The sequence below is a fragment of the Saprolegnia parasitica genome, assembly GCF_000151545.1.
Source record: "Saprolegnia parasitica CBS 223.65 unplaced genomic scaffold supercont2.73, whole genome shotgun sequence".
In the NCBI taxonomy this organism is placed as follows: Eukaryota; Oomycota; class Saprolegniomycetes; order Saprolegniales; family Saprolegniaceae; genus Saprolegnia; species Saprolegnia parasitica.
This window is the reverse complement of record NW_012156467.1, coordinates 40,750-56,915: the sequence shown is the minus strand read 5'-3', so window position 1 is coordinate 56,915 and position 16,166 is coordinate 40,750. Positions and strand designations below refer to the sequence as shown.

General features: G+C 56.7%; 5 protein-coding genes across 5 annotated transcripts; 1 reads left to right on the top strand and 4 right to left on the bottom strand.

Annotated features, from left to right (window-relative positions):
* Window positions 1-170: 170 nt before the first annotated feature.
* On the bottom strand, window positions 171-2,004 carry SPRG_11988 (hypothetical protein). The gene is made up of 3 exons (XM_012351018.1): window positions 1,863-2,004; window positions 920-1,819; window positions 171-896 (listed from the first exon to the last, which is right to left on the bottom strand). The coding sequence occupies exons 1-3, from the start codon at window positions 1,973-1,975 to the stop codon at window positions 284-286; spliced, it is 1,626 nt and encodes a 541-aa protein (XP_012206408.1). The 5' UTR covers window positions 1,976-2,004; the 3' UTR covers window positions 171-283.
* A 541-nt stretch (window positions 2,005-2,545) lies between these two features.
* On the bottom strand, window positions 2,546-4,567 carry SPRG_11987 (hypothetical protein; the record flags this gene model as incomplete). The annotated part of the gene is made up of 2 exons (XM_012351017.1): window positions 2,546-2,550; window positions 2,614-4,567. 2 exons carry the CDS (start codon window positions 4,565-4,567, stop codon window positions 2,546-2,548), a joined length of 1,959 nt encoding a protein of 652 aa, XP_012206407.1.
* A 921-nt stretch (window positions 4,568-5,488) lies between these two features.
* Window positions 5,489-8,312, bottom strand: SPRG_11986 (hypothetical protein; the record flags this gene model as incomplete). Its single annotated transcript, XM_012351016.1, has 15 exons — window positions 5,489-5,729; window positions 5,772-5,930; window positions 5,977-6,219; window positions 6,345-6,542; window positions 6,590-6,659; window positions 6,710-6,792; window positions 6,842-6,943; window positions 6,992-7,064; window positions 7,106-7,180; window positions 7,223-7,441; window positions 7,489-7,626; window positions 7,681-7,714; window positions 7,761-7,929; window positions 7,979-8,172; window positions 8,212-8,312. 15 exons carry the CDS (start codon window positions 8,310-8,312, stop codon window positions 5,566-5,568), a joined length of 2,022 nt encoding a protein of 673 aa, XP_012206406.1. The 3' UTR covers window positions 5,489-5,565.
* A 1,518-nt stretch (window positions 8,313-9,830) lies between these two features.
* On the top strand, window positions 9,831-11,371 carry SPRG_11985 (hypothetical protein; the record flags this gene model as incomplete). The annotated part of the gene is made up of 5 exons (XM_012351015.1): window positions 9,831-10,244; window positions 10,330-10,451; window positions 10,548-10,713; window positions 10,770-11,215; window positions 11,267-11,371. The coding sequence occupies exons 1-5, from the start codon at window positions 9,926-9,928 to the stop codon at window positions 11,369-11,371; spliced, it is 1,158 nt and encodes a 385-aa protein (XP_012206405.1). The 5' UTR covers window positions 9,831-9,925.
* Window positions 11,372-12,155: 784 nt separating this feature from the next.
* SPRG_11984 (hypothetical protein) lies at window positions 12,156-14,133 on the bottom strand (the record flags this gene model as incomplete). The annotated part of the gene is made up of 3 exons (XM_012351014.1): window positions 12,156-13,177; window positions 13,201-13,508; window positions 13,556-14,133. 3 exons carry the CDS (start codon window positions 14,131-14,133, stop codon window positions 12,156-12,158), a joined length of 1,908 nt encoding a protein of 635 aa, XP_012206404.1.
* Between the last annotated feature and the right edge of the window lie 2,033 nt (window positions 14,134-16,166).

Sequence of the window (16,166 nt, the reverse complement as noted above, 5' to 3'; positions counted from 1 at the left end):
TTGGAGTTTACGTTTGATGAATGCGCCATCGGCCACGAAGGCCGGTCGCGTCAACTGCGTGTTGCTGAGGCTGAGCAATGCGAGAGCCCATGTTAACATCTTGCATGCACGAGATGTACGAGTGTGCATAATCGATGCTGACGACACACCTTAAAGTTGCTCGGCGCGGCGTTGGATGACTGGAACGTTGCAGTTGTTGTACCATCAGCATCATTGCTCTGCATATATTGTTTTTGCTCGTAATCCTTTCTCTCGGATTCAATAGAACATAACACTCGGACTATTACATCGTCCATGGCGACGAATCGACGCCGCGATTCAGTTGTAGCGACGGGTGGAGCTCGAGCCAGCCAACGGCGCACGCGGGTGGCATCTTGGTGGCGTCGCACATCATTGGCAGCGTGTGCGCGCAGCTTAGGAGGCCAAGTCGAACGCTCGTCCAGCGCCCGTTGCTAGCATCCGCCGACGTCGCTGCATAGAGGATGTAGGCGTCGGCCCCCGTTTGACTAATACCCCGGTACCGCTTGTAGCAAGCGTCGGTGGCGAAGAGCGCGTTTAGACTACCACCCGTCGATTGAATCCCCGACGTCTTGATCAAGGCGCGAAACACGAGAAGATTTACGCGAAGGAGCCACCGGTGCTTGGCGTCGTTCGTGTCGTAGGCACCACCGAGGTGCGAGCTCATGGTCGTGACCGCAACGCGGGGTCCCGGAGCCACTTGCACGCGGCGCCAGTAGCGGCACAAGAGAGGCATACCAAATCCATAGAGAAGCGGGAACGATGCAAAGACAGCGACGAAAAAGACGGCGCCAAGCAGCCCCTCGGTACCCTCCTCTTGACCGCGTTCCGAGAGCAGGCACGAGCCCATCGTAGCGTAAATGATGATAATGAGCCAGCTTCGGGACTGGAGATACGTGACAGGCCCGCAGCAATAAAGACCGCGACAGCTAAGATACCCGGGTCCACGGGCTTGAAGGCGATCGACGGATATTTTTGAAGCACCTTGGAGACGACAGCCATCGACGCATACCCACACCAGACTGTCCGCGAGAGGTACAAGCTCGCCGTGAGGAACGCTACCCAGTCGTGCGTCTGGCAAATGCGCACGAGGGCGCGGGAAGCAAAGTCGGAACTGGCAAAAAAATCGCAAATGAACAAGCAACATAGACTCGGCTCCAAGAGCACAAGGCTCGTTGGGTCACCTACAAGCACGTAATAGCGCTGCTTGGGCGCTGTGTTGGGAAGGCCCACCCGACGCAAACTCTTTGCCAAGTGCACAAAGTGTTGGTAGTAGCGTCGCCACATGAGCCGCGCGAGAACACCAGCCATGCAACAGCGCCCGATAAACTTGCACCAGTGCCACGCTGCGGAGTACGAGGGTAAATGCAAGCCAACGTACAGATGTATCTGAGATGCGTTCTCCGCGCTGCTTACGTCGGTCCAGAAGACGGTGTAGGCAGCGACAACGCCCGCCATGCGCGAGATCTGTAGCGCGTGAAAGTCCGAGGCGTTGCGGCGATGGGCGCCGACTTCGAGGATTTCGCGACGCACGCGCGTCGAGTAAAACTGACCATACATGGTCTGAAGCAAAAACGATGCGCCATCGTTGGATTGGGTGCCGATCGTCAGCGGCACTCGCACCAAATCGAACGTGCTACCAAAGACGTAGTTTGTACCTTTGGGCATGCTGCGGCTGCGAGCGCGGAAAACAGACAAAAGCGATGCCTCGCACGCCGTGAAGTTGCTGGTGCAGCCACTCGTGCTCTCTTGCAGTGTCAATGTCCATGGAAACGGCTCCGAGATGTACGCCTTGAGCGGCCTACAGAGTCGTGAGCATGATAACTGCACAGAAAAAGACAAACATGATCACGACGTTGAGAAACAGGAGGGCGGAGACGACGACGGACCACCAGTGGAAGACGACGGCGCTAGCGGCAGCCGCCCGCGCCGACTGAACGAGCACAAGCATGCTCATGAATAGAGAGGCGGATAACGACAGCTTGGAACTATATTTATCTACCGATGACGTGGAAGTCTTTCCATGTAGGAATTGTAAAGAGGCATACCACAGGAATATACAATATGGCAAAACAATGCGTCGACAACTGCGCTTTACAGTGGTTGATACACTTTTTACTCTACTCCTCGAGACCCAGGCAACCATTAGCCAGAATGGATGAGGCGCATACCGTGGCTTCTATTTTCATTCACAATAGTCACTTTCATGGGGCCAACGCATCACGTTAATTCATCACTTTTTCTGGGCGAGTCAAATCGTACATGCTTGTGAATTACGGTATCGTGCTGTGTTGGCCCCCTTTGATAAGCCTTTCAGCATTGCCATAGTAGGTGTGTGGTTAAGACCGAGCATAACCACTTGCACATCGTCGCCCAACGAAAGACATGGTGCAATGGTCTTGCAACACCACGGAGAGTCGCTTGTGGTGAATTCTCAAAGAGTAAATGGTTGATCAGAGTACGTTTGCACAGAAAATCATTCATTTCAGCACAATATTCTACGTACACTATGGAGATTTTGAAGCACTCACGCTGGATCCATTGTCCCGGAATCCGTTGTAGTCGTGCCATGGCACCAGCAGTTGTAATACTTACAGTTGATGCTTCGCCAGTTCCTGATTTTGATCGAGTTGCTGCCATCGAGAATGCTCTGCAGCTGCTCAAACGCTGGCTTGAGCTCGTTGATGTGCCAAGTCTGCTTGAAATCGTCGGTGAAGTCTTTGACCCCACCCATGCATTTGTCGTACAGCATGACCGTGACCTTGGCGATTTCGTAGCTCATCTCGCTCGTCGGAATCGTCCCGTTTATTGCATCGTCGTAGAGCGCCTGTCGCCAAGCCTTCTCAATGGACGTCGACGTCACATCGCTCGACTCGACAACCCCACTGTGCATCGACATTGTCCCCACCTCGTCGCACTGGTTGTACAAGTCAGCAAACGACCCTTGCAAGTCGTAGCTGTAGCTGAATGGCCCAAGTTGGCTCGCATCAGTGAGCGCCAGGTACGTGCTGGGAATGCCCTGGAACCACGCTTTTGTCGCCGGGTCTTCGTCGACGACCGATGGGACGGTGTCGTCTTGAATCCACGGCACCGTGTCGCCATTGATGTTACCATCATGTCCCGGACCGCTCGCTTGCACCTGGCACGACGCAAAGTTGCGCGGGTCCGTCGGAGCGACGCCATTGAGCCGACACTTGCGGTAGATGACTTGAAACATATCGACTGTTGCGTGGTGCAAGTAGAAGAGGGGGTCGTTGTTGGACGAGTGGCCGGACATATCGCCGCCGAGTTCCGAGTGCAGCGAGTTGTGCACGCCAGTCTCAATGTTGTTCGAGATCGCAATCATCGGTGTGTTCTTGTCGCTTGGCAACAGATTCAGCTTGATCATGTCGAGCGTGAACGCGGGGCCGAATCCATGCTGCGTCCAGTCCCCACGCACTACATTGCTGAACGCTGGCGGCAGCGAGTACATGGCTCGGACCGCCGGCGAGCATGAGACGACGGAGGAGCACGTCTTGTCCTTCCATGCGGCGGCGGCGCCCGCATAGTCGATGTATGGTACCGTGATGCAAGCAAAGGCTGGGCCAAGAGACCGCAGCATTTGCTCATATCCGAGGAGGAAGCGCCGGTGCCAGAACCAGAACGCGCATGTCGACCCGTGCGGCTCGTAGAACGCCATTTCGTTTCGGTGTACGCGGACGAGAGTGTCGAGGTGGCCAATGGTCTTGGCCTTTGTGATGGCATCGATGTACAGACTTTGCTCGCTGGAGGAGAGCGATGACCACTCCTTACGGACTCGGGTGCCGCAGGACTTGGCTGGCATCGTGGCGGCGTAGGCTCCCAGGACCGTGTTGATTGGGTTGGGCACGCCTTGCTTGAGGATGCACGTGGTCGTGTAGCTGTTCCAGACGTAGTGGGTGCACTCGGCGTGTCTGGCGCACTCGCTGCAGCAGGCGCCGTAGCTGTATTGAGTCGTTTGCTTGAAGTCATTGCCCCAGAAGTCGGTGTCTTTTTGGACGGAATTGCATGTACCGAGGTTCGGCGGTGGAGCTGATTTCACAATGGCGGCGTAGGCCCCCGAGACGCTGTTGCTCGGACTCGGTGTGCCATACTTGAGGATGCACGTGTTGGTGTTGCTGTTCCAGACGTAGTGGGTGCACCCCGCCTGGCTGGAGCAGTCTGCACAGCAGTCCCCGGCGTTATATTGCGTCGTCTGGAATAAGTCGTGGCCCCAAAAGTCCGTGTTCTCTCGCACTTGGTCGCACTTGTCGTTGTCGGAAGCGGGTTGCGACAAAATGGAGGCAAACGCACCGGGTACAGAGCTGGCTGGCCTTGGCACGCCTTGCTTGAGAATGCACGTACTGGTGTATCTGTTCCAGACGTAGTGGGTGCACCTGGCGCTATTGACGCACGAACTGCAGCAGGCACCATGGCTCGATTGACTTGACGTCGACAAGTCGTTGCCCCAATAGTCGGTGTCTTTCTGAGCAGTGTTGCATTGGTTGGCAACGGCCAAGATGGCTGTGGCCGCAAGTACCCACGCTCGCATATCGTGCCGCGAATTGAGTTATGCCATCACCGGTGGCTTGAAAGTGGAGAAACCTCTTGGCACCGCTGAAGCAGCTTTGCGTCTCCGATGGGGCATGAATGCATATCCGCGCGAGTGACGAGACCACATGTTCTGAGAAGGCGGCTGCCAGCCTCGGCAGCACTAACCAGGCACGTTCTCGTTGTAACCGAGCAAAGCAAGTAAACTCATCAAGAGCGCTCGACTTGAAACTAACTACACATCCACTTGCAGTCGACGATACGATATACAAGACCTTTGACCGTGCCAAACGAGCATCTGGCCAAGATATCACGAGGCGCGACTCGCGTACGTCATTGAGCATGCTGGTCGAGTTGTTGATGCAGTTTTGGAGAGGATCTGGAGAGTGGTCACATCGATGTAGCACCACCTCGATCCCGCGCTTCAATTAAAAAGTCCCTGTCTGATCTCTGTCGGATCGCCGAACGATCTGAAACGCCCCTGAATATTCATATCGATGCACATCGTGTTCAGGCGAGAGCGGAGGTGTACGGCTACATGACGTATTTTTAGGCTGACTGACGATGGCGACAGCAAAAACCGGTAGATAGCTACAGCAAAAACCGGTAGATAGCTACAGCAAAAACCGGTAGATAGCTACAGCAGGCGCATCCAATCTTTTCGCCAGAGTCGCGCATTAGCCCACAAACAAATCGCCGACACTGAGGCACAGGAGATCTGAATCGGGTTGTCTTCGGATCGCGCACCAGAGATTGAGCACGCCGTGTTGACCAAGCACATGTGCGATAATGACGTGTCTGTCATCGTCTGGACAGGAGAGGCGAAGATGCCCACATACAGGCGCACAGCGGCGGTGATGACCGAGAGCACCATTGCAAGCCGGAGTTACATCCACTCTAGACGCGATCTGGCAGGCACAAATCCCACTCCCGCCACTGGGAACACATCGTTTGGATTGTCAACGGCTCGTGCTTACGTCGTTCGTATAATGCCACGTACTACACGGTTGAGGTCGTTGTCGTCGTTGTCGTGATGGTCGTGATCGTTGTCGAGAGGGTGCTGTACGGCGTCAAGTACCCGCAATCACCGCGCGTGCCCACGTTGCCATAGCCATCCGAGCTCAAAAAGTAGTCGTAGCAGTTGCAGCGCCCGAGCGTCCGATCTATCGCAAGCTCAGCAGTCGTGATCACAAGCACGAGCGTACCGCAGGTGCCACGACCCGAGCATTCGAGGTTCGCTTTCGTGCCCGCAACTGTCTCGGTCACAGTAATCGCCGGTGTCCCCGTCGACAGCGTCAGGTCGGTGACAGGCGCGATTAGCAGCGGCAAATTTCCTTGGGCATATGTAAATCGAACCGTCGTAACTAGCAAATACATGAAGACACTGATGAGAGCCGTCGATGCAAATACCAACGCCAGTGGCACTGCAAACCGTCGTCGCACCACCACCAAAAGTCACGGTAGCCGATACGATGGATGCCAGAGCTTGCAGGGCTGTCTGCACGGTGGCGGCCGTTGCGCTTGCAGATATCGCGCTTGTTGTATGCTGCCGAAAAGACAGCGTGAAGAAGCCGCCGTCAGCCGTGCACAATATTTGTTGTTGCTCGTCGACAGTTCCCGAGATGTACGGATCGTCGCCATATGCGCATGAGCCTATCAGGCCGTATGAGCCCCATGGAGGGATCGTATCGCTTACGCGCCGAGCAGTCGTAGGCTTGAAAGTCGTTCACGGCACCGATGTACGGCCCCATGTAGAAATTCTAGACGCTTGGAGTCACGGAGGATACAACTTTCAAGCGAGTACCTTTTGGCAGTAGCAACCTCGGATTTTGTTGTAGTCCCACGTCGGGGCGTAGTTGGGGTGTTGCCGTACGTGGCGCCGATGAGCACCCCGTTGGACGATGAAAGCGCCGCCAATTGTTGCATTGTCTTGCACGACCCTTGACCACTGCACGCGGGCGACCCGGGACACGCGACTAAATGAACGCCACTCAACCGCGAACGTACGACGATGGAAATGTACGCAGATCACAGGCGGCGCCCGTAAAGCCAGCTTGACATGTGCACGTGCCTGTTGAGGGATTGCATATGCCCTATGCATGAGTTGATGAGTCAAGATGCCCTCTTTGCAAGGTTGAAAAACCCGATTCGAGCACGGAGCGACAGCGTGGGCCGTGTTGGTCGCCGATGCACCGTCGAACCACGCCGCGCCCGTGGGACAGAGCACTACGAAACATGTGTTTTTTGGCGAGTGCTCAAGCATAGCCATAGGTACGGTTGGTGCAATATGCCCCGGTGTACGGCGGATTGCACTCGCAGCGGTATTGCGTGGTGCCGTCACACGAGCCTTGGTTGTTGCACACTTTTCCGAGGACCGCTAGAAATTGCCCATCATTAGCAGGCCAAAACTGTGCAGATTATATACTGGGGCAAGCGGTCGTCGTGCCAGCGCCACAGTCGCCCAATATGCCTGGGTTGCCGGCGCCTGTTATGAAAGCCTCGTGGCATACTTGCGCATTCTTGACGGGCGTACCGTTACTGCTCGTAAACCCGGGACACAAGTGCAGATGCCAGTCGAAGGGTTGCAGTCCCCACGCCCCGAGCACGGGAGACCCTTCGCAGTATAATCAAAAACAGCGTTGCACTTGTGTCGCACCTCGGTGGTGCCCGCAGCTGACGTTCCGCCGTACGTTCCGACAGCGCCCTTGGAGCTGAGCGTAATCGTGTTTGTGCCAGACAAGACACTGCGGATCTGGATCAGCGGCAGGTCTCCGCCGTTGTTGGTAAATGTGATCGATGCCGTCGTCCCCGTCGTCGAGCACACGGTGGTGCCTGAGGAAAGTGTGACAGCGATTCCGTGAATCGATGTCAGCGCCTAGTGCAACGACTGTGGTGAGTTCCATACCACGAAGGTTGCTGTACCAGTAGCGCGTTGGTCAGCTGTGTCGCCGTCGCCGACGGTGCGATATTGGCCGTCAAGAAGCCTTCGTAGTACAGCGCAAAGTACCCGGTGCACCCGTTGCAGAGGCAGTTGAGCAGCTGCACCTCGGGCGACTGGCCCTACCCATGCACGCCTTTGAGGGACAAAGTGGACGCATGGGCGTTGTCTGCTACTGTAGTGAGCGGATCGTCACCCACGGGACACGTCCTAAATCATTAGCAATGCAGTCTGTCCGGAATCGAGCAAACGGTACCGCTGCGAGCAATCGTAGCCAGTGTAGCCGTAACTGCATTGGCACCCAAAGATCTTGTCGGCGTCCCATAGACTGTAGGACGTCGACGTGAAGAAGTTGATGCCGTCATTGGCGGCCGCGGCGTCGCGCATCGAGATGCAGTGGCCACTCTGGCACGCTGGGCACGCCACTACGCCGAGGATGCTTAGCCTTATGTCTCCCATTAACAGGCCGCGTACTGAATTCGCAAGCGGCGCCCGTAAAGCCCGCGCTGCAATCGCAGACACCGGTTGTCGACGAGCAGAGACCCATGTTGGAGCACGTTGCCGGTGCATGGGCCGTGTCGACTGCCGACGCAAAGTCCCACCACGCATTGCCGGTCGGGCACGCGACGTATTCACAGCGTGGTCCCGTGAACCCGGCAAAGCACGAGCTACGTCATGTTAGGAGAAACAAGTAATCGCACATGTACCAGCGGCGAGTTGCAGTGTTGCAGACGCCGTTGCCATTGCACGTATTGCAGAGGTTGGCCGCGACGCCGGCGACGGCGGCAGCGAGAACGACCTTCCACATGGATCGGACCGTTCAAAATTGCAACGCCATCGGTTTCAAGCCACGTTAAACATAAGGTTAAACTCGTAGTCAGTGAGGTTCGTTTAAACACCAACTTTAAGCACGATTCGTATTGTAGGCCTAATTGCACACAGGACTGTAATTGCACACGGTAGCTAGCCTCGACCACCGGCAGCGCAACTCTTAATTAAAGCTATACTTGATTGGTGCTCGCATCTACTGGGATCTACTGCGTGTGACCGCGGAGATGCAAAAGCCAAAGTGATGAAGTTCACGGAAAGCTATCACATCATTTGCTACTCTACGGATCTATAAGCTACGACCCACTTGGCTGGTCAGCGTAGCTTCGAGTCGCGTGAGTGAAGCCCATTCGGCAATTCTGGAGCGGCCGACAGAAAGTCGGCGCATCATGCGCATGCTTCAGTCGCCGTCCTCAAGGACCGATGGCGCACCAAGCACCACCGGTGGTACCAGTAACGTTTTGAGCAGCGTCGCATCCATCGAGCACCAGCACTCGTACGTAGGTGTATACAGGTGGCGCAAAAGAGGCTTGTGGAGTTGTAATACTTGCTTCGGTGTGTACGTCGGTGGGTACTAGCTGCTCGCGGCCATTGGCGCCGTAGCAGTAGGAAGGCGATTGTTTCCACGTTGGGTGACAAAGCGCTGTGACTTCTAAAGTCCATCGGCCGAGACACACGCTGACATCGGCAAACTCGGGCGCTGGTGAGAAAAGTGCAGGCGATGGCTTCGATCTTTGTCCTCGCTTGTCGTGGCGACGTATCCGGACAAGCTCCGGATACCAAAAGCAAGTGCAATTCCAAAAAGATCGACACGAAGACGAGCCAGTCGGCTGCGCAGCAGAAGAAGCTACGCGAGCGGCGCGTCGTGCTCGGGGCGCGCATGACATTTCACGACATCGAGCTATGTGACTTCCACCACGAGCACCTCATGCATGATGCCTGCCGCTTGCACACGGCGACCAGCCCCGAGACCGCAAGGATAACATGCCCGGCGCGAACCTCTCGCAGCGGCAAGTCGCACCGTGACGCCGTTCTCGCTGCGCTATACATGGTGCGCTTGGACAAGTTGTGCACCAGAGCGAGACGAAGGAAACGGCATTGCGACGCGCTGGGCGACTGCCGCAAAGACGGCTGCGCATGCTCATTTTGACCAAATGTACGGTGATTGTGATCGTGTGGAAGAACCGCCTTGGCGACATCCTCGACTTTGTAGGTGCGTCATCGACGGCCACGTGCCGCGTCATCCTCCCGATTATCTCGAAGATATTGGCGAGCGCACATATCGCGTTGCGCTCGCGTGAAGGATCGCCGCTCTGCGCGAGGCTTATGAGCGGCGGGAGACACCGGCCGCGGGCTAATGTAACCTTGTTATCTTCGCAGATCGAGAGGTTGCAGAGCGTCGCAGCCACCGATCGTGCCGCTGTTGACGATGCGCACTTGGTTCTTGATGCTTTCGCCGAGATTGGCCAGCGCGCAGCACGCTTGGCGGTGCGTCGCGCCGTCCGTGCTGCTCAACGATGCAATGTAGTCAAGGGCCATACGCAGCGCAAGATACTTGAGGAAGGCGTGCTCACACCGCTCTATGCGCTGAAAATGTCACCGGATATCGAAATCCAGCAGCAAGTCGCGCGCTGCCTGGCGTTGTTTGCGCTGCAGCACATTCTGGGCTTTGTCAAGTCGACCGACGCCCTTTCTCAGCGCTTTGGGACGCTTGCGATCGGTAACCTCAACGACAAGGACCTCTTCGACCAGGGCGCGATTGCCGCCTTGTTGCATCTCGAGACGTCGAGCGACGCGGAAACGAGGTGGTGCCTTGCCTTTGCCATCAACAACGTCGCGGGCAACGAAATCAACTGGGCGCAACTCGGCAAGATGGGCATTCTGCGCACGATCATTGGGATCATGGAGCGACGTCGACGAAGAGACGCACGCGATCGTGCGCGACGGTGGCCTCCAGCCCCTCAGCGCCGTCAAGCGACCCCTTTGTGCGCCGCGAGGTGGCCGTCGCCCCTACAACTTGTCGCTGGCCGAGTCCAACAAGGTGTCGATTGCGAATTCGGTGCTCTTGCCGCTGCTCATCCAGCTCGTCGGCTCGCCCGACACGGACATGAACGCCACGGTGGGTCACGACTGCTGTCTTTCGACGGTCGAATCATGACGTCATTTGTGTAGACGGCACGGCGGGCGGTTTCTCATCGGTCTCATGCGCCACAAGAGCATCGACATCCATCGCGAGGCCTCGCGCGCGATGGCCAACCTCTTCACCTCCTTTGGGCACCACGGCGACATGATCGCCGAGGGGCTTCCGGGGTTGATCCACTTGGCGCTCAGCGTCGACACCGAGTGTCAGTACAACGCGGCATTGGCGACATGGGGTCCAAGTTCTTGACGTCGGGCGGTGGCTTATACGACAAGCAGTACCGTTTCGCCATCGCAGCGCGCCTCAACCAGGTGGACACGCGGTCTGTACTCAAGCGTCGCCAACTGCGTGCCTCGGCAGTGTGTCGCCATTGTATTGACAGTGGCCGCCCGGAAACACTCGCGCACGTGCTCCAACACTGCCCCCACAACCATGGTCTCATCACGCGCCGCCACGATGCGTCGCTCGACAAGATTGCCGCCGCGATACGCAAGGCCCTACCTGCCGCGACGGTCAAGGTTAACGAGCTGGTGGACGGCTACAGCCCGCGCGCGCTACGACCCGACCTACAAGTATACTTCGATGTCGGCGCGCGTCGCGTTGCTGTACTCTTGGACCTCGCGATCACGCTCGAGCACGCGGTCGACGGGACGGCCACCGATTGCCCGTTCGAACGCATTGTGCGCAAGAAGGAAGACAAGTATTTCGAGCTCGGGCCGCATCTGCGCCAGACGTACGACGAAGTTTACTGCACAGCCTTGGTGTACGGTGCCCTTGGATCCATCTAAACGAAGAACGAGACGGCCCTTTCGCATCTGCTTGGACTGCACAAGCCGGTCATTCAAGGCCTCGAGCGCCGGCTGTCCATCGATCACATCCAAGCCAGCGCCGCCATTTGAGGCAACCACTGTGTGACCCGACCGACGATGCCCGCGACCGGCCCGCGCCGCCCCGACCACTGCGAACCAAGCCGAGCCCGCGCGACCCGACGCCTAGCAGCCCGTGCCGCCGCCGCAGACTTCAGCAACGTCTGCAACAGCTGCGCCACCCCGCGGCCACGATGGTCGCGCCCAGCACGGTGCAGCTGCCGCTACCACGGAGACGCAACCGGTGCAGCCTTCGCGATCGACCCGACGACGCGAGTGCAGACGACGAGGCAAGGAGACAGCCAACGCCTCGACGACGGCGACAGCGGCCCCGTAGTAGACTCGACAACAGGCCTTATGGCTGAATGGACCACGCCCACGTAGGGAACTGTCCACTGAATCTGGACTTGGTTAAATCACGATAGCCTAGCTTGACCGTGACACTGAAGACACTTTCTGTTTTAATCAGTGTGAAAACTGATTTCCACACTTCGGTGTGGTTTTTTTTCACATTCATTTTTTACACTGACTATTGGACTGGTTTCCGAGGGCCCAGCACTTCTCCCTTGTGAAGCCTAACTTCTACACCGCCTACATTTTACACTCTAATTTCCCTCTATTTCACAAGCCACACTTTTCCAGCGCGAAGCGCTGCCGACGAGCGAAACGAGTCGCAACAACTTTGCCCGAAGGGCCCGAGGCGAAGCCGAGGTCTAGTTCATAGATGCAAACAACAACCAAATACAAAAGCCTTTTCGTATATTTCAAGATTGAACGGGTCCTTGCGCGTCCGGGATGTAAGCCACACGACATCTTCCTACAGACACCCGTACGTGGGACGTCGCAAGTACTCTTCCAAGACGAGCGCTTGCAGCGGCGTCAGCTTTGTTTTGTCAAGGCAGACACACTCGCTCTTGAAATCAAAGCAGCGTCGCCGCATTTGCACGTCAGCGTCGGCTGTGGCAAAGGCTGGCGTCCCGGCCGTCAGCAGCGCCAGATAGAGGACGTGACCGTTGTAGCAGCTAGCCCGCTCTGCGCCCGAGCGCAAATACTCGACGGCGAGGTCCACACACGTGGCGAGGCGCACACGCCCGAGCGAGTCTCTTTGTGGCCACAAGACAGCCGGAAGGTTGTTAACAAGGCACTTGTCGGCTCGGACCGTATCTAAAAGCGACCCTAGTGGCGGTGTGAGGTACGCGGCCACCTTGTGCACAACAACGTCCGGCAAGTGCTCATGCAAGTACGTCGACGTCGCCACGTCGATCGGGTGCTCGAGCAGGTACGTTTCAATGCCAAACAAATTGACCAGCTCTTCCTTCTTCGTGGAGCAGTCGCTCGACGTGAGGTCGCGTAGCATGCGAGGCCACCATAGCGGGATGCAGTCGAATGCGACTGAATGCGCGAGCGTGTCGCCGGTCGCCGCGAGGTGCACCAAATGAGCCGCAAAAGCACTTGCTGCCTTCACCATGTGCAGCTTGTGCTGGAAACGGGCCGCACCAAAGCGACGGAGCACCGTGAGGAGCCAATTCGCCATGCTTTCGTCGTCAGCCCAATGATCGTGAATGTCCATAAACGCCTCGATAAGCTCCACGTCGCCATGGTCGACCGACGCCATCGCATACGTGTCTTGTTCCGGGTCGCCACCATAGTCGATCCACGAATGCGGGTAGAAGAAGCGAAAGGCTGCTTCAAAGAGGCCTTGGAGCGATCCGTAGCCGAGGTGCTCGGTTACGTCACCGTCCACATTGGCACGCAAGAGCGCAATCGTGCGGCCGTAGCCAAGGATGCGCAACCGCCTCGCCTTGGGCCACACGAGAAGGAAACAGCCGTCGTACTCGTCTGCGTCCTTGGCAATGCAATACGCCGGCGGACGGACGTCGGCGTTTTGCATAGCGGATGGCACGTCTCGGGCCGCGGCCAAGCGTCTTCGTTCTTGTCGTTGCATATGCCGCCCCGCGCAAGGGCAATGTCAAAGACGTCGGCCACAAGCAGTAAGTCGACGACTGCCTTGTCACGACTAACGAGCGAATCAAACGTCGGCGTCAAGCTACGCGTCTCGAGCCCGATCGTGACAGCAATGGCGTCATTGCGAGCGTAGTTGCGCGCGGCGACCTGGAGCTCTTGGATCGACGGTAGCGGCGGTGCCGTGAACCGTGCCTTGGGACCGAAGCTGTCGTCCGAGTCGTATTCGTCCAAGTCGTACGTGGCGTAGTACACGGCAAAAGACCGGTGTCCCGACGTGATGGGATCACCGTCACGTCACACGTGTTGTAGAACGAGAGAAAGCGCCCGTCGAGCGCCTCGTACGTCGTCGTCCGGTGGCCGAGTGAGATCGTGACGGCGCCGCCGACGCAGTTGGATGGAAAAAAGTACACGACCGTCGCAAAGGTGTGGGGTGGCGCTTGCATCGTTGCTGGCGTCAACGTCGACGCGTCACCGGTCGTATCGATGGCAAAATGCGCCAGTGTCTTGCCAAACTCGAGTGGCTCGTCGTACTCGCCTTGCTCCGGGTCCAGTTGGCCGAGAAGGTAGGACTGAGCCATGACCTCATGCCTCGTAATGTCGTAGAAGCCGTGGAAGACGACGTCCTTGGCCGGGACGCGGCCTGCGTATGTGGTCGCCAGCGCCGCGAGCGTCTCGGTCGGTAGCGGCCACGACGGCACGGCGATGCTACCGAGCGTCGACGTCGGGTTGCGCTTCACCCCAGGCTTGTACAGCCAGCACTGCGGCACCGCCACGTCACGCGCAAACGTGCGCAAATGATACGCGTTCGCGCCTTCGTCGTCGTCACTCATGGGAAAAGCAAATGAGAGGGAAACGAGGTTGCGAGGAGGTGGACCATCACTCTGACACCGATTCTTCGTGTCGCATACAGCTGTTGCAAGCAAAAAAAGTGCACAGGAAATTGCAGCCATGGGCCATGTTCCGCCCGCTATAAAACTGCGTGTGTTGGTCTTGTTGGAAGGTATAAGTATACCTTTCTGAGTCGATCGAGCTGGCCGAAGGGGCCACACAGTGCCGTGTATCCCTTGGTGTACATGTACTGGTACTCTCAAGTTCTGTACTACGGTACCGGTACTGATACACAACACATGCCATACTATACGTAGTGTAATGCCATACGTAATAGCGTTCCATAGTGTGCCACAGAGCCGGTCTGTGTGCTTGCGTTGTTTAACGGGGCGTGTCCGCTCGTCAGGAGACCCAGAGTACGCTGGCGCTCGATGATGTCACCTTGGGTAACCTTTGACTAATAGTTGCAAGTGACGATCGCTCCTACAACCAGGCATTCTAGCCGTTCACACATTTCCATTCCAAACACATCGTATCCATTGCGATACAGCACCTGTCGTTTGGTTGTCGGCTGTCGTTTAGTTGTCGGGTAGTGTACAGTACCCGTACCCTGACCTGTACGGTACATGTCAAGGTCTTTCATGTACCGGTACTATATACCGGTACATGAAAGACGATCACTTTTAGGCCGTGTTCGGTTTTCATTTTTTTGGTGGATCCAGGTGGATCGAGGCAAAAGTGGATCGGCCAGGATTCACTTTTTCGTGTTCGGTGAAAAAAATTGAAGTGGATCGAGGTCGCCCGGATGTACTTTTTCAGAATCCATGTCCCGAGGCGTATTCCGGACAGAGCAAAGTGGATCGGGCAATTTTATTAAAGATAAGAATAAAAATACAGCCGAGGAAAATTACGCGCGCGTTTGAACGGATGGCCAACGACGACGACGTAGTTCTCCTCGCGTGCGCCATGGCCGTAGCGGCGGCCGCAGCAGCCATCAAGAAGGACCTTTCACGATGACGACCAGCCCGAAGTGAGGCCGCAGCTCCGGTTCGTGCGCCCAGAGACGTCGTACTTGGACTACCTGGACATACAAAGCGACTCAGATTCTTACCACCCGCCACGACATACAGTACTGTGGGCTCTTGGCGACGTTGCGGAAGGCCTTGACCAAGGCAACCTCGAGCGCGGGCGTCCAGTTCGTTGGCACTACCATATCCCCGCCGACAATATAAGTATTTTTTTTTCGCTCGATTAAAATTTGACGGCCGATCCAAGTCGTCGAGTCCTATATCCAATCGTGTTCCGTCAGCAATCCGATGGTGGCTTCGTCGATGCCAACCAGATCTGCACCCAGAATGTACATCTGCCGGATACACATCCAGGCGGATGTGTATCCGGTTGGCGTCGACGAAGCCACCATCGGATTGCTGACCGAACACGATTGGATCGAGGACTCGTTGGCTGGTATCGGCCGTCAAATTTTTAATCGAGCGAATAAAAAAATACTTATATTGTCGGCGGGAACATGGTAGTGCCCGCGAACTCAACGCGTGCGCTCGAGGTTGCCTTGGTGCCGCCATCTTGACTAAAGCATCGAGGCTTGCACCGTTCATGCGGAAAGTGTCGTAGATGACACGATCACCGCGATCATGGAGTAGGTCGCGTTGCATGTCCAGGTAGTCCAGGTACGACGTCTCTGGGCGCACGAACCGGAGCTGCGGCCTCACCTCGGGCTCGTCGTCATCGAGAAGGTCGCTCTTAATGGCTGCTGCGGCCGCCGCTACGGCCATGGCGCAGGCGAGGAGAACGATGTCGTCGTCGTTGGCCATTCGTTCAAATGCGCGCGTAATTTTCCTCGGCTGTATTTTTATTCTTATCTTTAAAAAAATTGCCCGATGCACTTTGCTCTGGCCGGAATACGCCTCGGGACATGGATTCTGAAAAAGTACATCCGGGCGACCTCGATACACTTTCATTTTTTCACCGAACACGAAAAAGTGAATCCTGGCCGATGCACTTTTGCCTCGATGCACCT